Below are 22,137 nucleotides of genomic sequence, written 5' to 3' on the forward strand. Positions count from 1 at the left end.
TGCCTTTGGAGCCCTGGAGTCGTATGCACTGGGGAAGAGGGCACGAGGTAAAATCCCAAACTGAGAAGAGGAGGGCCTTTATGCAGAAGAACAGTGAGAAAGGGGAGGTGGGAAAGGAAAGCCGACAGGCACGCTGGCAGGGGATGGATTTCAGGAAGGAGTACATACAGACACAGAAGAGCTGGAAACTGATTCCTCCTAGACCAGCAGGCCCAGGAAAGCCTCTGCATAGGCCACAGGCAAGACTGCCAATGGGAGAGTAAAAGCACTGGGATACAACGTGAGGCCTTGGTAGGATTTTAAGCAGTAGAATAAGGTCTGGGAGTGATTAAGACTCTACTTTTAAGGAGAGAACATGCACAGCAGACTCAACTGCAGAGCTCAGAAATCCCATGGCCCTGGCCCTATCCCAGGCCAACTAAATCAGAATTATCCGGTAGTAATAGTTTCGGGGTTTTTTGGGGTTTTTTTTTTTTAGAGTCAGGTGGTTTCCATATTTGCTTTCAACCCAACTGAAGGCAGATCTAATGTGATAGCTGAGAGAGCGTTGAAAGTACATGAAAAAAGATCACTACAGGGAAGCAGATGTGGCTCGGGCAACTGGTTTAGGTCCCTAGTTTAGATCCTGGTCACTAGTTTAGATCCTGGTGCCTCCTAAAGAAGACATAGAGCTGGCATGATGGGCAGGCACAGCAAGCTGACACAAGAAGAGACACAAGAAGAAAAAAAAACATGAGACAGAACAAAGCAGGGAGCAGAGGTTCCCGGGGCCTCCAAAAGAAGACAGCTGGCTGATGTGAAGGGCAGGTGCAGTAAGCTGATGCAACAAGATGATGCAACAAGATATGCGGGGAGGAAAAAACAGAATAAGAGTCACAACAAAGCATGGAGTGGAGGTGGCTCAAGCAATTAGGCACCTCCCTCCCACATTAGAGGTCCTGGGTCCGACTCCTGGTACCTCCCAAAGAAGCAAGGAAGGGAAAGGATGTGGCTCAACCAATTGGGCTCCTGTCTATCATAGAGGAGGTCGAGGGTTTGATGCTAAGGGCCTCCTGGTGAGGGCAAGCTGGCCCACACGGGAGTGCCAGCCCATGCGGGATTGCGGCCCGGCACAGGCGAGCTGCCCTGCGTGGGAATGCTGCCTCATAAGGGAAAAGCGGCCCTGTGCAGGAGTGCTGGCCAATGAGGAGAGCTAGCAGGGCAAGATGACACAAGAGACACAGAGGAGAGAAAATAAGAAGATGAAGCAGAACAGGGGAGCTGAGGTGGCTCAAGAGAGTAATTGCCTCTCTCCCACCCTGGAAGGTCCCAGGATTGGTTCTCGGAGCCTCCTAATGAGAATACAAGCAGACACAGAAGAACACACAGCGAATAGACACAGAGAGCAGACAATGGGGGAATGGGGTGAGGGAGAAATAAATAAAATACATCTTTAAAAATAAAAAAAGAAAGAAGGAAGATGGACAGACACAGCAAGTGAAAAACAACAAGGGGGTGGGGAGAAATAAATTAATTTTTTTTAAAAATCACTACATGATTTGGGGTTTGAGTGACCCCGCTATATCAAAACTCCTCCCATCTCCAGCTACTGTAAGTGAACAGTCATTCTGACAATATTCACCCAGATAGGGGTGGAGTGGGAGAAGAATCTGAGATGCACTTCAAGAAATTTATACTTTTCTATAATAATTATTCAAAAATTGTGTAATGTATAATACATTTATTTTGGTCAACTGTGTACCAATAATGATTATAATAGGTCAATCAAGAAAATATTAAAACTTAGTTTCAAGGTCCCAAGAAAGTTAAAAAGTTTCAATTATAGCATTTACTTTAGTCCCCTCTGGGCTGGCCCTTGGCAGATACCACTCCTTCCTCTGGAAGCACCTCCACCTCATAGCAGGGCTGTGGCTTATCTCTGACAACAGGTGTTCAGGAAATGTTTGCTAATTTAGAGGTCTCCCAGATAAAGGGAATGAAAGGGGCAAAAAAAAAGAGAAAAACCCAACAAGCATCTCTCCAGTTCATCAAAAAAAGAAATGGTTTGGGGAAAAGACTAAACAGAACATTCTTTTTAAGAGTTCCAGGCAATTTTTTTCTGGACTCATAGGAAGGACTCCAAGTCTTAGGGGAATATCAGCAGGGCCAAATTGGAAAGGTCTCTGGAGCTGAACGGAGGGAGAGGGGAAGGGAGGGAGAGGAAGAAGGCAACTATATTTCAGACTGTGAAAATTCTATGAAAGCAAATGCAGAATCCTCTCAGCATTGTGACGTCTCCAAGCCACTGACAATGCCAACCACCGGCTACCAACAACCGTAATTTAAGTCACTCTTGGCTGTGTCTGGTACTCATCGCTGAACCCAATTTCTAACAGTTCCAGCACCATTTGTACCTCCCCACCTTTAAAACAAACAATAGAACACACAAACACCAAAAAAAAAAACACACAAAAACACCTTAATTCTATACTGAACTCATTTCCATGAAAAATGTTATCAGACTACATACCATTTTTTAAAAGTATCTGAAAGCCCTAAGACAGAACAGTGTGGCAGGATGTGAGCTGGGGGAGATAAAGTGGTTAATGGAGTATTCTAAGTGGGTGGCACTTGAGCTGAGACTTAACAGATGAGAAGGAACCAAGCAGGCATGAAAAGCCAGAAGGCAGTGTCCCAGACAGAAGGAACAACAAGTGCAAAGGTCCTGAGGCAAAAAGGCAGCCAGAGCGGTTCAAACAAAATTAACAGAATGACTGATGAGGCAGAAACACCAGGCAGTGCAGACATAATGCATGTTTACCCCTTCACGGGAGACTGCAGGCTCTGAGGATCCGAGTGAAAGGTCATGAAAGTAACCTCAGATGCCCCTCGCAGGAGTGTGGAGGCACAGGGCAGGAAGGAGAGAGAAGGGCTGAGGACAGGCAGATGAGGCAACACAAGGACAGCGTGGGCTTCCAGAACTCAATGGGAAAGTCAGTCAGAAGGGAAGAGAGAGCAGGATAAGGGAAAAAACTAGGACACTGGCCAAGAGCTTAGGCTGTGGGAAGAGGGGATCAGGCAGGATGCCCAGAAGCAGGTTCCTCTCCAAGCTGTGACCCAGCCGAAGTCACTCCCCTTCCACCCTTTCCTGATCTAGCCTTCCTCAATGTGGCATCTCTATAGCAGTTGATCAGGATCATTAGTTCTTGCAGAGCATGCCAGTGACACCTCAGGTTCCATGACCTCTGGGGCAAAGGTCAGAGAAACTTTGGCAAGGGACCAACACTGTTGAAACGGAAATGCCCTAAAGCCCAGTCCCTCCATAGCACTGATGAAAAAAACCTCAACAAAGCAAGGGGAGGGAAACTGAGTCTGCAAGTATTTCTAAGAGGCTCTACTACTCTCCAGGAAAATAGGGTCCAGTGTAGTGAGCAAATTGCTGGGCCTGGAAATCAGGCAGATCAGAGTTTAAATATCATGCCACTCATTCGTTGTGGTATCTTGACAAGAAGTCACAATAACCATTTATTTCAAACAGCCTGCTTGAGAGTTAAATGCAAGAAGGCATGTCAAGGTCAATGTCTAATACACAGCAAATACCCACTCAAGAGCCAGTTCATTCCATTATTCCCACCACGGAGAGGGTTCAATTCAGATGGCCTGACAGCAATGTGACTTTGGGCTAGGCCCTTTTTTCTACTCTCAGCTTCTCAATTGGGAAAGAGATGATATCACTTACTTCACATAGCTTCTGAAATACTTAAGCGTCAAACCCAGCTCTTGACACAAATTAACTACTAAATATCCATTCTCCAGAGTACTGGTGGATGAAACCAAGATGGGGAAAGGAGAGCAAGCCTTCAAACCAAGCTCAGGTCTCGCATGCGCGGGAGGCAAGGAGTAGAGGCTTACTGAATGGTATGCCTAGCCTTTGGGAGCCACTCACCTGGTGATTCCAGATAGAGCCCTCTTTGCTGCGTTCGTCAGGGGTCAGACGCACGTACTGGCTTGTGAGCATCGTACTGCCTTGGAAGTCCCAGAGGGGCATGGTGCTGGAACCAACTCCTGGGGACAGAGAGACGGGCAGAGACAGTAGCGTTAAGAAGTCATGCCAGCACTGGCCTTGACAAAGGCAGGAAACCCACAGAGGTGCTCAGTTCAGGAGAAAGGGCACCTCCTCTCCCAAACCATGAACAGCCTCGCCTTCATCCTACACCCATTCCCGCCTCGAACCTCACCTTGGTAGGGCTTGATGAGCGAATGCTCCCGCTTGAGATGTTCGCTGTTACCGTCAGTTATATCCGCAGCCACCGGGCCCAGCAACAGAAGAAGCAGCAGAGGTGTAGCGGGGCCGGGGCCGGGGCCGGGAAGCCCAGGCCTTCCCGGGCACCGCCGGCCCCAGCCCCAGAGCCTAGTCCAGCCTTCCGCCGCCATTCTCCTCTCCTGTCGTCCACTTCCGCCCTAGCACTTCCGCCTTCCGGGTGTCCCATCTAATGGCCTCCGGCCAGAAGCCCACCGACGCTAGAGTCGCCTGGGAGTTAAAAGGCAAGGTCGCGCAGCCGAGGAGTGAGCTGCTGTTTGGGTGAATAGTCCCCCCATCTTGGTATAATGTCTTTTCATCTCCTTAGAGCCTTGGAGGGGCCTGTCGACCAGGCTCCGCAACGGGTCCATACGAGCGACAAGAGACGCAACCAATCACGAAAGAGCACGTTAGGTTTGTGAGCCAATGGGGAAACAGAGGGAGGGTTGGAGCCCGCGAGCCGCGCCAGGGGCGTGCGTGAAGCGGGGCGTACTGGGACTTGTAGTTCTCGTGGGCTGCTCGCGCGAGCTGGGCGGGGAAGACCGCCATGCCCTAGGTGCAGGCCTCTGCCCACGTCTCTGGCGCTACCCTTCCCAGTCCGGGAGAAGGGAACTGCCAATTGAAGGCAGAGGTCTAGATTCCGACCGCCGCGCCCCCTCGGACTCGACGGCGAGGCCCAGGCGAGACTTTTGTGGTTTCTGGCTTCACCCGCCCCAGCCCGATGCCTTTGGAGACATCATAATTCCCAATAATTTGAGGGCGTCCTCGACTCCTCATATCCAGTCGGGATGAAGCTAGAGGAGGACCCGGATCCTGTGCTGGGGCTCCAGCGACGTTTGGGGCCCATCTGGATCCATCGCAGAGCACAGCCCAGCAAGAGGCGTCAGTGAAAGGTCTGGGGAAAGCCAGCTGTGGGCCAGCGGTCAGAAACTGGTGGCCCGCGGCCCACGAGAGCCGTGTCTCACCTGCTAATGCTCTTAAACCAATGATTTAAATACCACTGTTTTTCAACTAGGAGACTTCAATTCACATTAAAAATCCAGATTACTGGCTTCTCCTGGGGGAAAAAAAAAATCAGAAGATCTAAGGACACTGGGCCCACATTCCCACAAGAGAACAATGGGCTGGAACTGAATGAAGCAGCCCCTCTACAAATGCCTCCTTGTCTAAACTAGTCTCCACCTGGTCACCAATTTATAGCTCCGACCTGGTGACTTTAGGCATTTGAATGAATAAACCCTGCTATAGGTCACAAGGCGAGATGATTGGTTAGCTATACTTTTTTTTTTTTTAAGAAACTGTCCTTTGGAATGAATGAGTTTATTCAGAATTTGGTGCTAAGACATCTTTTCCTTGTCATATTATTTTTAATTAGCTATTTTATTGTAAAAGTAATACATGCTTGTTAATATATTTATACATAAACAGTACAGAAATATATATGACAAAAATCCTTGCTGGGGGAGGAGGAAGATGAGCTGCTGGGACCTGGGCAAGACTCAGGCTGGTGGTAGTCCAGGCCCAGCTCCCGGCACCCAAGCACACACATTCATAGGTCAGCACATCTAACTTGATGTGTAACCTTGGGCAGCTCACTTCTCTTTGAGCCTCAGCTTCCTTTTCTGTAATATATAAATAACAAGTTTCTACTCAACGAAAGTGGTTGTGAGAATTTAATGAATTCATGTCAGGAGAAGACCCTGTAAACTGTAAAGCCCCTTATGAAACCTAGGTCTTGATCTGTGGTTCAGCAGACAGGCAGCCTCCACTCACATCACACACCCTACCACCCCGCACGGGCACTTTGAGAGTCACCCACCTTCTTAAGACCACCAGTGGCAGGCTACCAGGCCCTAAAGCACCCCCACCCACCCACCCACCCAAATATATACCAGGTCCATCTGAATCCCTCTAGCTGGGCGGCCTGGAGCAAGGTGACTACAAAGAGGCTAATCATTAGCATTAGGTAATGTTAGTTGCTATAACAAATAGGCCCTAACATACATAAGGGCTCAAATACAATAGAATTTTATTTCTCACATAACAGTCAAAAGCTGGTGTTCCTGGTTGATGGGTGTCTTGCCCTCATGCCCTAAAGCAGAGACCCAACCTCCTTCTTTCTTGTGGCCCTCCACCATCCCCTCATCCCCTTCTGCATCCAGCCTACTAAAGGGGAATGAGAGCGAGGAGAGCACCCACCTACTTCTTTAAAGCCTTGGCCCAGAAAAGGCAGGTGGCGTTCTGCTTGCATTCGATTGGTGGAGACCAGTCACATGGCCAGGCCCACCTGCAAGGGATCCTGGGAAATTAAGTTCAGTCATGTGCCCAGGAGGAAAAGGACATGAATTGGGGGCAAAAGGCTGCCCCATTTCTGCCATGGAAGGGTTCAGGTCTCAGCCCTAGAAGGGGGCAGTTGGTCAAGGGCAGAAACTTTGGAAGAGGGGTATTTCCTTGGTGTCTATAGAAAGACAGACCCAAACCCAGGTGGGAAGTTATTTGAAGTCTCTAAGCCCATTCTTAGAGTAAAACAGAAGTCGTCTTCATGGGTGCATGCATGTGTAACAAAGAGGCATATGAAGGGCTCTGGCTAAAGCACAAGTGTCCATACAGGACCAGGCCAGGGCTTGGAGAGTAGGGCGCTGCCCTCCGGGTGACAATGCTGCACTGAAGCGGGGTTTTCACAGGAGGGGCTATAAAGGCACATATGGCCTTAGATGTACCTAAGCCTTCCCCTGGCCCCTGGTGGGGCAGCTTGGGGTATGTGGAGGGGGTGCAATTGCCTGGGGCATGGCCGAACCCTGAGTGTCCTCTTACTTAGCACGCAGTAGGTGAGAGATAAGTGGGTGCTGAGTTAGTGCCTGAGGGTACACTTCTGGGTCCCCAGACACGCTCTGGGAGTTCCCTGGGCCGGGGCCTGCCAAGGCGCCTCTGCCGCGTGTCTGGGCCTGCGTGGGGTGCTGCCACCGGTGCGGGGGTGGCATCTGTGCGCGCGCAGGAACGTGTGTGTAGGAAGAGGCGTTCGCTCTCTTAGACCTTGCTTCTTTTCTGTGGTTTGGTTTCTATAGAGACACTTCCTGTGGCAGAGAAAAGAGGTAGTGAGCTGGTGTTTCAGGATGTGAGGGCCCGCAGGAGCGGAGCCCGGCTCTCCCCACCGCCTGCCCGCCACCGCGCGCGCTCCGGGGCCGGCGCTGCCCGCAGTCCCCATGGTGGGCTCCCCCCGCGGCGGGGACCCGTGATCGCGGCGGCATGCCAGGGAAGCCCAAGCACCTGGGCGTCCCCAACGGGCGCATGGTGAGTGTGGGCTCCGGGCCAGGGCTGCAGGAAGGGGGTGGGCACTCCCAGGGAAGAGCTCGGGAGACACACCCGGCAGGGCCGGGCAAGAGCAGGAGAAGTTGTGGACAGACTGCAGCAGGCCCTGGGACCTTCCAGATGGTCCTGCGGGGGGGGCCTGAGGATGAGGCCAGAGCAGAGAGGATGCCGGCTTCTGGCCGGCCCACCCCCTACTGCTCCATCACTTGTTACTTTGGCACCACCGGGGGCTGCCTGGATCCGGAGGTAGCAGGGAGCACTGACTTGCCTCTTGACCCCTGCCCGTCCCCCCACTCCCCCAGTGCTCAAGCTCCCACACTTTACTGGGTCTCAACCCGCCCCCCCTTTACCCTCAGGTCCCAGATGCCCCACGGCCAGGAGGGTAAGGGGCAGCCCTGGCTGGGTCACTGCCCTCCAGCCAGAGCTGCTCCAAAGGCTTCTTCCGCCGGAACTAGCCCAGCTCGGGCAGCCTGGGGTGGGTCAGAAGTGTCTGGCCAGGCTGGGAGGTGGGCGGCATGGCTAGTGCAACTTGTGCCTGTTTTATCCTCGGGCTTCCAGGAAGCGGGGTGTGTGTGTGTGTGTGTGTGTGTGTGTGTGTGTGTAGGGAAGTTGGGGACTAGGGTGTCCCTGGCTGTAGCTGCCCCACCCCCGGCACCCTCTCCCTGGCTGTTGACCCCAGGGTCTGGGCTGCCCTCTCAGAGTTCAGCTTCTTCATTTATTTGGCAGATGGGGCAGGCTGTGCGGGCCCTTACTCCCTGAGCCACCCCATTCCACTTGACAGAGCCCCAACCCCTCCTAACAACCCCAGGAAGCCAGGCAGTATCCTGTACCCCTTTCTCCCAGCCCAGCCCTCATACCATGGGACCAAGACCCACTGGATGCTGGGGCCCTCCCTGAGCCTCAGTTTTCTCATCTAACAAACAAGGAGATTGGAATCAATCTCAAAGGCTTGAGATGATGACATGGAATGATAAAAATGAAGACCCTGACCCATTGTGGGGGGCTCTGTAAATATTAGCCCGATGCCCCGCTACATTCTCAGCCCTCCTGAAGGATCTCCTGCCTCACCAAGAAGCTGAGCCCCACCCCCCACCCCCCGCTGCCTCCTGAGACCCTTCTCCAACCCTCATTCATCAGGCATCCCTGAAGAATTGGCTGGGGGTGGGGTGGGGGAGCCAAACCCTCCAAAGCTGGCCCAGCCCCCCACCTCTCTGTCACGACCACCAACCCCACCTTGAAAGCTTAGGAAGGACCCGTCTTCCTTGTACTCCCAGACTGGGAGGCATGATCCTTGGCTAGCCCCTTCCCTCCGTGTCCAGGTCCCACACCCCAGGAGGGGCAGCCCCAGCCCATGCTGGGAGGGCCTCCAGGCAGGGCAAGAGAAGTGGTGCTTCTGGAACAGGGCTTAGGGCAGCTGGGGGGACAGTCCCAAGCCCCTGCCCCCTCCTGCCGCAACCCACGGTCTCTCTCCCCCCAAAGTCATCCAGGGCTGGGACGGCACCCCAAGTTCTGTCCCCAGTCTCGCCAAGCCCCTGGACACCCCGGCTCCTCTCTGCAACCTTCACCCGCATTTTCCATATTTGCCATTCCCAGCTCTCGGTGCCGCCTCCCGGAAGCCTGGGGGTCGCGGCTTGGCTGCTCGCTGGTCCACGGGCAGCCTTCTGAGCACTGCCCCGCCGGGACGGGGAGGGGCGGGCAGGTGGGCAGGTATCTCAGCCCGATATCTGGGCAGCAGGGGGGACAGAGGGAGCACCTGTGGGGCCAGCGTCTCACTCCTTCCACAAGTTCCTTCCCCAGGAGGCTCAAAGCAGTAAATTATGTTGTCCCGGATCAGCCAGAGGGCCAGCGTTTAGACCTCCAGCCAGCCTGACTCCCATTCCAGCGCTCTTCCTCCCCCCACCCCAAATTGCCTGGCTCTGGGCGCCCCCCACCTCCACCTGCCACCCGTCACCCCCACCCTCTGTCATTCCCTGCTGTGGCAGCTCCATTTGTCAGCCCTGTCTCCCTGCCACTCAGCTCGTCAGGCAGTTGCATCGAAACCTGTCACTTAGAGACGGTGGCTTCCAGCCTCCCCTCCCCAACCCAGAGCCCCAATTGCTGCTTCATTTATTCACTCACTCACTCATTCATCTCTCCCACCCTCCCGGGGGACCTGGCTCACGCCGGCCCGTGCTGGGCGCTCTAGAACCAGGCACACGAGACCTAAGCAGTGGCCTCGAGCAGCAGACAGCCTGGCAAGGCACAAACAGCCTGGGTGCAAGTAAGGAGGATGAAAGTCAGGTGTGGGTAAGAGCCAAGGTTCAGGCGTAGAGAAAACTCAAGGGGACCCGGAGCAGGAACTACCTCTCACCTAACTTCAGGCCGAGTGACGTGTCCTTTAAGAGGGCTCTCGAAGGACGTGGAGCCCAGAGAGGGGCGCACCATGGACGAGGCCCTGGACATGGGGAACCCAGGGGCCACAGTCAGGGCCCTGGCCCAGCGGGGGGCTAGGAGGCCAGCCTGGAGGGGGCGGTGGCATGTTCTGCCACCGTGGAGTACGGGGGCATGGGGGTCATTAGTCTTTCCCACCCAACAAGGGCTCAAGGCAGAGCCCACTGTACCCCCTTCTGTGGTCCTGGCTTCCAGCCTGGGGCCAGGCACTCGAGTGTGGGGTGGCCTCAGGCTGGGGGGGGGTGTGTGCCAGGTACCCAGGGCTCTGTGTGGGCCTCCCCGGATATGGTCTAGGAGCCTCAGTTTCCCCAAGCTAGGACAAGATAAGATGATGGTGCAGAGTGCCCAGCTCAGAAGAGGCCTCTCTTGGAGGTTGGACCCACCCCCCAGAGGGCAGAGCTCAAGGGGGGGGCCCCTGTGCCCTCCACCTCCAATTGACCTTGCCCACCTGGCCCCCAAAGGCCGAGGCCCTGCCTCCGAGGCCTCCCAGAGACCTCCCGCTCGCAGGAAGCAGCCGCTCGGGCAGGCGAAGAGCTCGAGCTCCTCAGCCAGGCGACCTGGGGTTCTAATCTCGGCTCTGCCACTTCCCTGTGACTTCCTTGGACCTCAGTGTCCGGAAAATGGGAAGACTCAAGGGTGGCAGGAGAACAGGGCGTGTGTGCTGCAAAGGGAGCCTGCCACACTGTCGCAGCTCAGCTAGTTCGGGGCCCCCTCCTCACCTTGGCATTCTCGGGGGCCAGCGGCTCCCCCGGGGCCCATTTCCTAAGAAATCAGCCTGACAAACGCAGGCCTGACCAGGGGCTGAAGGTGTCACTGGCAACCACACCCTCCCTCCCCCTTCCTTCCCTTTTTCTCCCATTCACCCACCACTTCTCCTCCGGCAGGCTGGGGTGGGGCGAGGGAACCAGAGCCCTGGACAGTGGGGATCCGTAACCTGTTCTGCCCCTTGCAGGCCTGGTGCTTTCTCACAGGGGTCTCACGCACCCTTCACAACAGCCCAAGAGGTCGGGCATGCTGAAGGCCCTTCACCCCAGGGGAAACTGAGGCTCAGAGAAGGGCAGTTACTTGCTCCCTGAGCGGTGGCCCTGGAATTGGGCTCCACCCATACATACCCCACAGCCGAGGCAGAGGCTGCTGGGCAGCCCTGGGGCAAGAAGAGCGCTTGCATGGAGGGAGTTCAGATCCCTCTACCCCTCCCACAAACCAGGCCTGCCCCCCGGAGCTTCCAGGCTGGCAGGGGAGAGGGGCCGGGAGCTGGGCAGCGCGTGGCTGGGTGGAAAGGGGGGTCCCAGAAGGCCTGGTGTTTGGGGGCGACTAACGTCAACAGGTGGAGATGGGGGGTCATTTGGAGTGGAGTGCAGGGGCAGATATCCAGGCCGAGGAAACAGCAAAGCTGGAAGCAGGAGTGCGCAGGGGCGCAGGGAGGACAGAAAAGTTGGATGAGTGCAGAGCAGAGGTGAGGGGGAAGGAAACCGGTGAGGCTGGCAGGGAATGTTCCCTGAGGCCCACGTGGTAACATGGCAACCCCAGCGCCTCCCAGAGCAGAGAGTGGGGCCCGGAGGCACCATGGGGGCTAGCGGGGCGCAGAGAGAACCCGGGAACTCTCTCTCAGGCACACACACCTGCCGTCAAAAAGAAAACCTCCAAAGGCCAAAGCGAGGGCCAGCCTCAGGCTCCGGGGGCCTTTTGCCCTCTTTAAGGCTCCGGGAAGCCACAGCAGAGAGAGAAGCAGGGAGTCAACAGGATTCCCAGATAACCAGGCATCCTCGAGGCTGGCCACCCGGCCGCAGAGCACTCTGGGTGAGGAAGGAGCACGGGCAGGTGCAAGGATGCCCAGTGCCATCCAGCTCCCAGGAAGGGAAGGGGAAAGAGCAGGCTGGAAGGAAACCACGGGGCCAGGTGAGGAAGAGCTGCCACATCATCCCTCCTCCCCGCAACCCACCCCCACCCCAGGTCCCCCAAACCGTTTGGGCTTTCTCCCGTACCTGTGGGAAGCACTGACACACACTCAGGGAGATGACTCTGGAAAAGCAGGTCAGGTGGGGGAGTGCAGAGGGAGGCAGGGCGGAGCCGGAGGAGGATGGGCAGGGCCTGGCAGGTTGTGGCTCTGCTGCCAACTTATTCTGCAGGAACTTTTTCTCCATCTCGACAACTTGGATGGGAGATGAGGCTCAAGGATGAGCCCAAGGCTGTACAACTTGAAAAAGGTGGGGCTGGGATTTGAATCCCAAGGCTTGTGCCCTTTCCTCTATGGCAGGGGTCACCAATTCAAAAGCCTCGGAATCAGACACCAACATTAATGCAATGACAGCAATAATAGTAACCATCCTAGAGCTTTTACAATGTCCCAGATAAGGTCTCAGTTCCTTGTATGTGTTTAACTCACTTCATCCTCATGACCACCCTTTGAAGTCAGTACCATTATTTGTCCCATTTTTATAGAGGTTGCAACTAAGGCACAGAGAGGGTAAGTGCCTTGCTCAAGGTCACACAGCACAAATTTGAACTCAAGCAGTATGGGAGCACCTGCCTCCCACTGCCTCCACAAGTAACTTAAATGTGTCAAACAGGTCCCAGAGGCCACTGAGAGCAAGAGTCCCTTCTGGGGGGAGGTGGGAAGCTGCTGCTCAGTGACAGCTAAGGTTGCTATGCTAGAAAGAGGCTCAAGGTTGTTGGAGTATCACAGTCTTAAAAAAGAGATAGAAAACTGAAGTTTTTTTGTTTTGATTTTTTAAAGTGACGTTTTATTAAGTTGTTTTATTTTTTTAAAGATTTATTTATTTATTTATTTTTATTCAGCTCCCCCAGCTGTCTGCTCTCTGTCCATTCGCTGTGTGTTCTTCTGTGACCACTTCTATCCTTATCAACAGCACCGGGAATCTGTATTTCTTTTTGTTGCATCATCTCGTTGTGTAAGCTCTTCGTGTGTGTGTGTGTGTGTGTGTGTGTGTGTGTGTGGCGCCATTCTTGGGCAGGCTGCACTTTCTTTTGCGCTGGGCGGCTCTCCTTACAGGCGCACTCCTTGCGCGTGGGGCTCCCCTACGCGGGGGACACCCCTGTGTGGCTCGGCACTCCTTGCGCGCATCAGCACTGCGCATGGGCCAGCTCCACATGGGTCAGGAGACCCAGGGTTTGAACCGCGGGCCTCCCATGTGGTAGACGGATGCCCCAACCACTGGGCCAAGTCCACTTCCCATTATTATTAAGTTGTTTTAAACAATTCATTGTTTCCAAATAATTCCAGTAAGTGAAGTATGAGGTTTTTATTTTTTTTTTTTTCACTTTTATATTTTTGAGGAACCCAGGACCTCATATTTGGGAAGCTGTCACTCAACCACTGAGCCACATCAGCTCCCCAGGAAACTGGAGTTTTATGTAAAATCTCCTGTTTTTAAACGTGGGGAACTCTTTTAAACTTAAAACTAAGAAAAAGACATTCTAAGAGCCAAGATAATACCCTACCCATCTGCAGGCCAGAATGGGCCCATATGTGGTTGTTCTGTGTGAGCTGAGGGCTCCCAGGGTGCTGGGGGGGTACCAGAGAAGCAGATTCCAGGAGGGCAGGGAGAGGCTCCCTGGGGCCCGTTTCCTGCAGGGATGGGGAGAAGGGACAGGTTGTAGGAAGCGCCTGGTGACAGGGCCTAGTAACAAAATGTGGGAGGTGAAAGGGAAGGAGGAACTGAGGGTGAGTCAGGCGCGGGTGAGGGGTGCCCAGGTGCCGGGAAGACAGAATGCAGGGGAGCCAGTTCAGCGCTCTGCCTTTGTGGGGGCACCGGTGGATTCCGCGAGGCACCGTCTGCGTTTGAGGGGGGCTGGAGGGACATCTGGGGGGAGATGTTAGCAGGATGCTGGCTGCGTGTGTCTGGAGCTAGGGACGCGTGGAGTAAGAGAAAGGGCCCAAGGCAGAGCCAGGGAGGGCAGAGGCCGCCTCGTGTGGGTCAGAGCCACCGAGGGAGCTGGGGCTGCGGCTGCAGAGGCAGGCGAGGCAGGGCGATGGTGCAGGGGGAGTTGGAAAGGAGGCCTTTCCCGTCTCACTTAGGGTCGGGATTCCCAGCGAAGTCCGAGGCTGCTTTGGAGGGGAGGACGGTGTTGGCTTCTTCAGCAGTCTAGGGGCAGAGTGGTCCGTGGACCAGCCGCCTCGGTGTCTCCCGGAGCTTGTTGAAATGACGAGCTTCCGGCCCTGCCCTGGGGACCTGCTGAATCTCTGGCTTATTCTCCAGGTCCTGCTGATGCATGGTAAAGCCTCAGAACCACGGCTCTGCTCTCTTCGATAGCACAGCATCCTGGGCACTGCCCAAGATGGAACAGGGCCTATGGGAGACCCCCGGCCCCCAGAGGAAACAATTGCAATAAAGAGGTCATGGGATCCAGTGCTGCCTCTCCTTCCTCAAAGACAGCAGCAAACACCGAAATCTTGACTCACCTTACACACACCCCCCACCGTTCTATAGGCTCCCAAGATTTCACACGCATTCCATACCCATAGGAAGTGAGCTACTGTTGTCATCATCATCCCTGATTTGCAGGTGGAGAAACCGAGGCAGAGAGGTTAAGTCCCAGGTCACCCGGCTAGTAAGCGCAGAGACAGGAGTTAAAGCCTGTGCTCCTGCCCAGCCCGCTGCAGAGCTGGGCCGAGGGAGGAGCGAGCCAGGGAGGACTAGAACGTTCCGGCACCCAGGGCTAGGCCAGGGGGTGTTGGCGGCCGGAGCACAACCCTGAGCAGGCAGGCACCTGCCCGGGGATGCCCAGCGTGATCCTCCCGGCAGAGAACGCAGCTCTGGCTCCGGGGAGTGGGGCCCAGGACGGTCCCTTTTGGGAATCCTGGGGGGTCTCGGCTCTGACTCCCTCCCTCCATCTCTTTCAGGTTCTGGCTGTCTCAGATGGAGGTAAGTGACTGGGGGCGACCAGAGGCTGGCTGTAGGGGCAGGTGGGGACAGGGCGGGGAGCACTCCTGCCCCCTTGCTCTCTTTCTGGGGAAAAGAGAGGGGGCTGGGCCAGGGTTGGGGAAGGCAGCCGGGCTCACCCCCCCGCGTGTGCACCCCACCGCAGAGCTGAGCAGCACAGCAGGGCCCCAGGGCCAGGCGGAGGGCCGCGGCAGCTCCCTCAGCATCCACAGCCTCCCCAGCGGCCCCAGCAGCCCCTTCCCCGCCGAGGAGCAGCCTGTGGCCGGCTGGGCCCTGTCCTTTGAGCGGCTGCTGCAGGACCCGCTGGGCCTGGCCTACTTCACGGTACGTCCTGGGCGGGACAGGGAGGGGAAGCCGGCAGCGGCACGGCTGCTGCTGCTCAGGCTGGCCGGAGCGGGACCTTCTCCTCTTCCTTCCCTCTGAGCCTTCTCGGCCGTCTGTCCGTCTGTCCCCATCTGTCCGGCTCGCACCCGTCCGCCATCTCTTTGACCACATCCCGGGACTTGGTTTCTGTGTCTGCCCGGACCCCGCACCCCAGGAGTTCCTGAAGAAGGAGTTCAGCGCCGAGAACGTCACTTTCTGGAAAGCTTGCGAGCGCTTCCAACAGATCCCGGCCAGCGACACGCAGCAGGTGGGGTCGGGCAGGAACTGGGACAGCGGCGGGGTGGGGGACGCGCTGCCCCCTGACCGTCTCCTGCGGCCCGGTCCTCCCCCAGCTGGCTCAGGAGGCGCGCAGCATCTACCAGGAGTTCCTGTCCAGCCAGGCGCTGAGCCCCGTGAACATCGACCGGCAGGCCCGGCTCGGCGAGGAGGTGCTGGCGCAGCCCCGGCCCGACATGTTCCGGGCGCAGCAGCTGCAGGTGAGCGCGCCGGGGGCGCGGCGGGTGGGGGGAGAGCGAGGCTTTGGCCGGGAGACCCGCGGGAGCCGGGGAGGGTCAGCGCCGGCGGCGGAGCCATTGCGGCGGGGAACGCCTTGGAGACGGGGACAGAGCGCAGAGCGGCAGGGCAGGGCCTGGGGCTTTGGGGGCGGTCCCGGGGAAGGCGGGCCGGGGGCGGGGCTGAGCTGCTAGGGGCGGGGCCAGGAGCCGGGGCCTGGAACTGGGAGGTGGGACTCGAGAGCGCGGTGGGTGGGGGGGGTCCCCTCCTAGGTCGGGGGCAGGCTTCGGCGCCCTCGGGCTCACCGCGCCCGCGCCTGGCCCCGCGCAGATCTTCAACTTGATGAAGTTCGACAGCTACGCGCGCTTCGTCAAGTCCCCGCTGTACCGCGAGTGCCTCCTGGCCGAGGCCGAGGGGCGCCCCCTGCGGGAACCCGGCTCCTCGCGCCTGGGGAGCCCCGACGCCGCCAGGAAGGTACCGGCGGGAAGGGCCCCGGGACGTGCGAGGCGGGGAGGCAGGGGGCTCCTGGGGGCAGAGCGCGCGTGCGTGCCCACCCACCGCCGCGGGGCCCTGCGCGGTGCCAGCGCCTTCCCTGCACCCGCAGAAGCCGAAGCTGAAGCCCGGGAAGTCGCTGCCGCTGGGCGTGGAGGAGCTGGGGCACCTGCCGCCCGCCGAGGGCCTTGGCGGCCGCCCGCTTCGCAAGTCCTTCCGCAGGGGTGAGGGCAGGTGCCGGAGGGCAGGGGCAGGGGCGGCGGGAGTGCGGGCAAGCTGTGGGAGCGCCCCCTTGCTCCTTCCGCCCCCACGGACAGCCTGTAGGTCTGTGCAAACGCAAACCCTGGGCCCACCGCCGTCCTCCGCGGTTCCCAGGCTAGACCTCAGACGTTCCGGATGCCCCCAAGGCAGGGGCGCTCCCAGGGACCCAAACCACGCGGGGCCCTGGAGGAGGGCGCCACCCAGAGTCCCGGAGAGGCCTGGGCGGCGGGCTGGGTGTGGGGAGGAGGGGGCTGTTCTGGCTCATTGCTCCCCCCTCCCCACCCCCCCCAGAGCTGGCCGGAGGGGCGGCGAACTCAGGCCTGCGCAGGGAGTCGCAGGGCTCCCTCAACTCCTCCGCCAGCCTGGACCTGGGCTTCCTGGCCTTCGTCAGCAGCAAATCTGAGGTGAGCTGTCGAGGGGGAATGGGGGCGCCGTGTCCCCCTTCCATTTCCCGGCTGGCTCAGCACAGGCGATCCCCTCAGCCTCCTTCCTTACTTCCCGTCCACCCCTCATGGGACCCCGTCCAGGGGCACGGGCACACATCCTCTGCCTGGCACCTCTGACATGTGGGGGTCTCCATGGGTGCCCACGTGCCTGGTGGGCAAACAGGTGTTTCTGGAGGAGATCGGATCTTGACCTGCCTCCAGGTGCGCCAGGTGTGCCCTGGGGCATGGGTGCACTCCCCCCCCACAAGCTCACCTGTCCACGCACCCTTGCACTTATAAACATACCCCTGTCCCCACCCCTGCCCAGACTCAGAGCCACAGGAAGAGCCTGGGAAGCACGGAAGGGGAGAGCGAGGGCCGCCCAGGGAAGTACTGCTGCGTGTACCTGCCCGACGGCACAGCCTCCCTGGCCCTGGCCCGGCCCGGCCTCACCATCCGCGACATGCTGGCCAGCATCTGCGAGAAACGAGGCCTCTCGCTACCTGACATCAAGGTCTACCTGCTGGGCAACGAGCAGGTGCGCCCCTGGCCTGGCCCCCAGCTCTCAGCCCCTTCCTGATCCTGCCCCCAACTCCATTCCTGTCTTCACCCACCCATGACCCCCAGTGCAGTCACAGGGAGGTAAGGTGGGGGGAGAACCACTGCTGAGAACCCCCCCCATCACTCCTAGGGTTCCAACTGCCAACTTCAGAGTTCCGGTTCCATCCCTGGAATGGCCATTTGGGGAGAGCCCTCGCCTCCTCTGCCACCAGGGACACCCGATGTCACCTAAATGCACGAAAAACTTTCCTTCAGGTGCAAAGTAGCCTGACACGTTAAAGAGGAGTCTAGGGAAAAACTCACTTTGAACAGAACCATCCAGGAAGGGGGAGCTAAAGGCGGAAGGCTGCCTTCCTGGTGCACCCCGTCAGGGCTGTGTTCACCCAGGATGCCAGGTGGCTGGGCAGAGGGACCCAGGCCTGCAGGCCCATAGACTGCCAGGGGAGCCAGTAGGGTGGGATGGGGCCGGGGCGTCAAGCCTCCAGAGAGAGTTTCTGGGGGAAGGAAGGCCGTCTAGCTGGATTCACGGACGAGGCAGCAGGGGACATGGGGAGGAGCTTGTCTGGCCGAGATGGGAACATTCCGGACTGAGAGAAAAGCTCAAGCAAAGTGCTCTAAGTGGGTGAATGCAGGGACCTGGGGTGTAGGGGCGTGAGGGGAGCTGGGGGAGGGCCACCAGGCCACCAGGGCGGCCACCAGCACCCAGACGGGCTTCCGTGTCAGGCTAAACATAACTTCCCCACCCACGCCCCACCAGTCCCTGCAGCACCGCACAGACCCAGTGTGGCGGTGAGGGCTGACCCTGCCTGTCCCCATCCCCGGGCTTGCGCGGGCACATGGGCCCTCCGTGGGCAGTGCGTGTGCCTACTGTGTGCAGGCATTGCGCCCACTGCGTCGCATCCCTGGACCCACAGCAGTCCTGGGGGTGGGCTTGGGTGCCCCCTTCTGCACAGAAACTGTCCATAACTTGGGGAGACAGAGAAATGGACGGGTGTCAAGCAAAGGTCTGGGTGGCTGACCCAGGTGGGCCGTGAGGGAGGAAAGACGGCAGGCCAGACCGATTGGAGCTCAGGCCCCAGAGGGATCCAGTCTGGGGGGCAGATCCGGTCCTGGCCAGGGAAGGGACAGCCCCCAAGGTGCAGGACCTAAACCTGCCCCTCAGCCAAGCAGTGCCTTTTGTGCCCCCCACCCGTTTCCCCTAACTCCATTCCCTTCCTAAGCTCTGTCCAGCTCTTGCCACCCTTCTCCTTGGCCCTGGGCCCGGCCCCTCTGACCCCCCCTCCGGCCCCTTGGCCCTTCCTTCTGCCTCCGAGGCGGCCACGGGAGGCAGTGAAGGTGGCTCTCCCGACTCCGGGAACGGCTAAGGGGAGGGACTCTGAGACCCTGCCCGGCCTTCGCAGAAGGCCCTGGTCCTCGATCAGGACTGTACCGTGCTGGCGGATCAGGAAGTGCGGCTGGAGAACCGCATCACCTTCGAGTGAGTGTCCCCTCCCGCGGGATGGCGAGGCTGCCCGCCTCCCCCGTAGGCCCCGCCCCCGGGTTAGCCCCGCCCCCGCGCCGAGGCCCCGCCCCCGCGCCGTCCCGTCGGGGGGTGGGTGGCCGGGGGGGGACCCGGCCGCCGCTCCGCGCTTCGGCAGCCCCGGGGGTCCCGCGCAGGCTCGAGTCGGCGGCGCTGGAGCGCGTGGTGCGGATCTCGGCCAAGCCCAGCAAGCGGCTGCAGGAGGCGCTGCAGCCCGTCCTGGCCAAGCACGGCCTGAGCGCGCAGCAGGTGGCGCTGCGCCGGGTGAGCGCGGGGCCGCGGGGCAGGGGCGGGACGGCGGGGCGCGGGCGGCCTGCGCGCCCTCACCCCCGCCCACCCCCCGCCCCGGCTGCTGCTGACTTGTCGCCCGCAGCCAGGCGAGAAGCAGCCGCTGGATCTGGAGAAGCTGGTGAGCTCGGTGGCGGCCGAGAGACTGGTTTTGGACACTCTCCCAGGTAGGGGGCGTTGCGCCCAGGCCTGGGGCACCCGGGAGGGACGGGAGGCGAACCCCAACGCTGGCGCTCTCTGCCGCAGGTGAAAAGGTCCGCGAAGCCGGCGATGTAGCCGCCCACGGCAGCCAGGTGAGCCCCGGGGGCGGGGCCCCCTTCTGCCCGCTGCTACCCTCCCCTCCTGGCCCGGACCCTGACCCCGTGTTCTTGCAGGGTGGCCCACCCAGAAACCAGGACAAGGCCATCCACCCCAACACGCTGGCCCTGGCGCCCAGTAGTGCCGCCAGGAAGCGGCAGACCTGTGACATCGAAGGTAGATTGGGAGAGGGATGGCAGGGGCTGGGGGCCAGAGGAACTAGGCCAGTGGGGGTGGGGGTCTTTGAGGGTGACATCAGAAAGGCTTGAGGGAGGCGGATGTGGCTCAGGTGACTGGGCTCCTGCCTACCAAATAGGAGGTTGCTGGTTCAGATCCTGTGCCTCCTAGAGAGGACAGCAAGCTGGCACATTGCACAGGTGTGGCAAGCTGATGCAGCAGGAGTCGCGGAGAGGAAAAACATAGTGGGAGACACAACAAAGCAGGGAGCGAAGGTGTCTCAAGTGATTGGGCACCTCCCTCCCATATCAGAGGTCCTGGGTTCGCTTCTCAGGGCCTCCTGAAGAAATAAGGAAGACAAACAGACACAGCAAGTGGAAACAACAAGGGGGTGGGGAGATAAATAAAATAAATATTTTTTTTAAAAAAGAAAAAAAGCCTTGAGCTTAGGTAGGGGGGCTGGTCCCCCTTGGAGGATGGAAACGGAGGGCAGAGAGCCATTGGGGTTAGGGCGACCCGGGAGGGGCTGTGGCCCTAGTTGCAGGAGCCAGGACAGCAGGTGTGCCCCCTGACTCTGCTACCACCGCCCCCCCAGGCCTGGTGGAGCTGCTGAACCGCGTGCAGAGCAGCGGGGCGCACGACCAGAGGGGCCTCCTTCGCAAAGAGGACCTGGTGCTTCCGGAGTTTCTGCAGCTGCCCACGCAGGAGCCCGGCTCCCAGGAAGCCCCCCCACAGACGGAACCTGCGGCCCAGCCCAGGGGGGACCCCTCGGACTCCACGGCCCACCCAGCCCTCTGACAGCTGCCTCACAGCCCTGGGCGGCTGCATGGCACCTGGCGGGCCGAGCATGCGCCATGGCTCCGCTCTGCATGCCCTGTCTGTGCCATGAGTGTCCCTGGCCCCTTCCTGCCACGGGCGGGCCCGCAGGAAGAGCCGGGAGGGGTGGGGGAGGGGCTCAGGGGAGACACACACACACACACCGCGGCTGTCACCACCTGGTCCTTCACAGTTCCACCCACCCACCCCTGGCAAGCCAGGCCCTGGGGTGGCGTTGGCAGTGCCAGCCTCCCCCCCCCCCTGAGCTGGGTCTCTGCAGGGAGCAGGAGGAGGGGCCGGGCCTCTCCCCAGGGAACTGGTTTGAGTGGGGCCTGGGGGTGCAGGCAGGCAGCCCCCCGTCCACCCACAGAACCTATACTGTACATATGGATTTTGCAGTTGGCTTGGGGGCAGCTAAGTATGTCCTGGATGTATGATACTGTTTATTATAATAATTATTATTCCGCCATGAAGTCTCTGCCTTATGTGCCTGTCAGCGCTGTGCCCTCCCTCTTCCCTCCTTTCCCCCAGCAGCAAACTACACTGCCTCTGTCACCAAGGTCAGTGCCAGGAAGCTCTCGGGGACCTCAGGCTGTGCCTTCTGACTTCCTGTTGTCAGAACTTCTGTTCCTGGCTGCACAGATTCTCGGGGCACAGGGTGTGAGAGAAAGAGACAGAGGGGGCAAAGGAGGGGCAGGTCGCTGTGGGAGCCAGGCCCTTGTGGGGCAGTGTGCTGGCCTGTGGATCTGACCGCTGTCCTCTGCTGGTGTGAGGACATGTGCCCCAGGTGAGTCCCCCAGGGCCCTCTCTGGTTGAATCTGAAGCCCAGTGTGGGAGACACTGGTTGTTGTGTCTGGGTGTGTGTGTGTGACATGGCCCATTCTGACTCTTGCCCCAGGCAGCCAGGGAAGTTGGGACCCCACTTAGGGAGGGAGAGCAGGGAGGACCTCCCAGGGCAGCCCCCAACCTTCGGGGAGACTCAGCCCAGAGAGGGGAGGGGTGCAGAGGAAGCCAGGGGATGTGCGAGCCTTGAGAAGGCCCCTGAGGCGGGAAAAGGCCTCCTGCTGCCCCAGACTCAGCAAACAAGCCCTCTGCCCCACTCCACGTCTCTGTACTTGGTGGTCCCTCTGCAGGAACTCCCCACCCTGGCTCCTTCTTTCCCTTGAAATTCCTGGCCTGGCTGGCCCACCATCCCTTTCTCCAGAAGTAGAGCCTCAAGCCTTCCTTTGAGGACTTCGGCCCTCCGCCCCCCTCCCCACTCAGCCCGTGCTGTTGGAGTGGGCTCGTGACCCCGGCCTGGCCATCGGAGTCCTCCATTCCCCTCCCCGCCAAGTTCCTTTCAGGGACACTCCTGACCCAAGTTGTTCCCAGGAGACTCCCGGTCCTGGTCATTTTCTATAATCTCCTGTGTGTGACAGGTCTCCAGGAATGACCGGGGAAGCAAAATGGAATGATGGAAAGATTTCAGACAAAACTTTCTGAACACCTAAATTGGGCCATGCC

At 58.7% G+C, this 22,137-nt stretch overlaps 2 protein-coding genes across 3 annotated transcripts in view; one reads left to right on the forward strand and one right to left on the reverse strand.

Annotated features, from left to right (window-relative positions):
- Positions 1 to 4,623, reverse strand: part of LMAN2 (lectin, mannose binding 2) — a 30,744-nt gene extending 26,121 nt beyond the window's left edge. Inside the window, exons 1-2 of the mRNA XM_004460025.5 lie at positions 4,218 to 4,623; positions 3,926 to 4,044 (exon numbers count right to left, since the gene is read on the reverse strand). Of these exons, the coding sequence (XP_004460082.1) occupies positions 3,926 to 4,044; positions 4,218 to 4,413 (315 nt within the window). The 5' untranslated portion in view covers positions 4,414 to 4,623. The remainder of the gene's footprint in view (positions 1 to 3,925; positions 4,045 to 4,217) is intronic.
- A 133-nt stretch (positions 4,624 to 4,756) lies between these two features.
- RGS14 (regulator of G protein signaling 14) lies at positions 4,757 to 21,107 on the forward strand. Of its 2 annotated transcripts, XM_058282881.2 has the most exons (16): positions 4,757 to 5,172; positions 7,345 to 7,570; positions 14,883 to 14,904; positions 15,068 to 15,246; positions 15,461 to 15,553; positions 15,639 to 15,782; positions 16,129 to 16,272; positions 16,403 to 16,514; positions 16,843 to 16,955; positions 17,305 to 17,514; positions 18,938 to 19,014; positions 19,194 to 19,320; positions 19,430 to 19,511; positions 19,591 to 19,637; positions 19,719 to 19,818; positions 20,414 to 21,107. In XM_058282881.2, exons 2-16 carry the CDS (start codon positions 7,526 to 7,528, stop codon positions 20,614 to 20,616), a joined length of 1,698 nt encoding a protein of 565 aa, XP_058138864.1. In that variant the 5' UTR covers positions 4,757 to 5,172; positions 7,345 to 7,525; the 3' UTR covers positions 20,617 to 21,107. The 2 variants fall into 2 exon arrangements, with proteins under 2 accessions (XP_058138864.1, XP_058138857.1); XM_058282874.2 differs by lacking the exons at positions 4,757 to 5,172; positions 7,345 to 7,570 and having other exon boundaries at positions 14,679 to 14,904.
- The last annotated feature ends 1,030 nt before the right edge of the window (positions 21,108 to 22,137 follow it).

Source organism: Dasypus novemcinctus, chromosome 2 (genome assembly GCF_030445035.2).
Source record: "Dasypus novemcinctus isolate mDasNov1 chromosome 2, mDasNov1.1.hap2, whole genome shotgun sequence".
NCBI lineage: Eukaryota > Metazoa > Chordata > Mammalia > Cingulata > Dasypodidae > Dasypus > Dasypus novemcinctus.

Excerpts from the sequence above, each read along its gene's own strand:
- RGS14 (XM_058282874.2), top strand. The coding sequence starts at position 14,760 with ATGCCCAGCGTGATCCTCCCGGCAGAGAACGCAGCTCTGGCTCCGGGG. Across the intron at positions 16,515-16,842 it reads TCGCAAGTCCTTCCGCAGGG|AGCTGGCCGGAGGGGCGGCG; the intron begins GTGAGGGCAGGT and ends CACCCCCCCCAG. Across the intron at positions 17,515-18,937 it reads ACCTGCTGGGCAACGAGCAG|AAGGCCCTGGTCCTCGATCA; the intron begins GTGCGCCCCTGG and ends CGGCCTTCGCAG.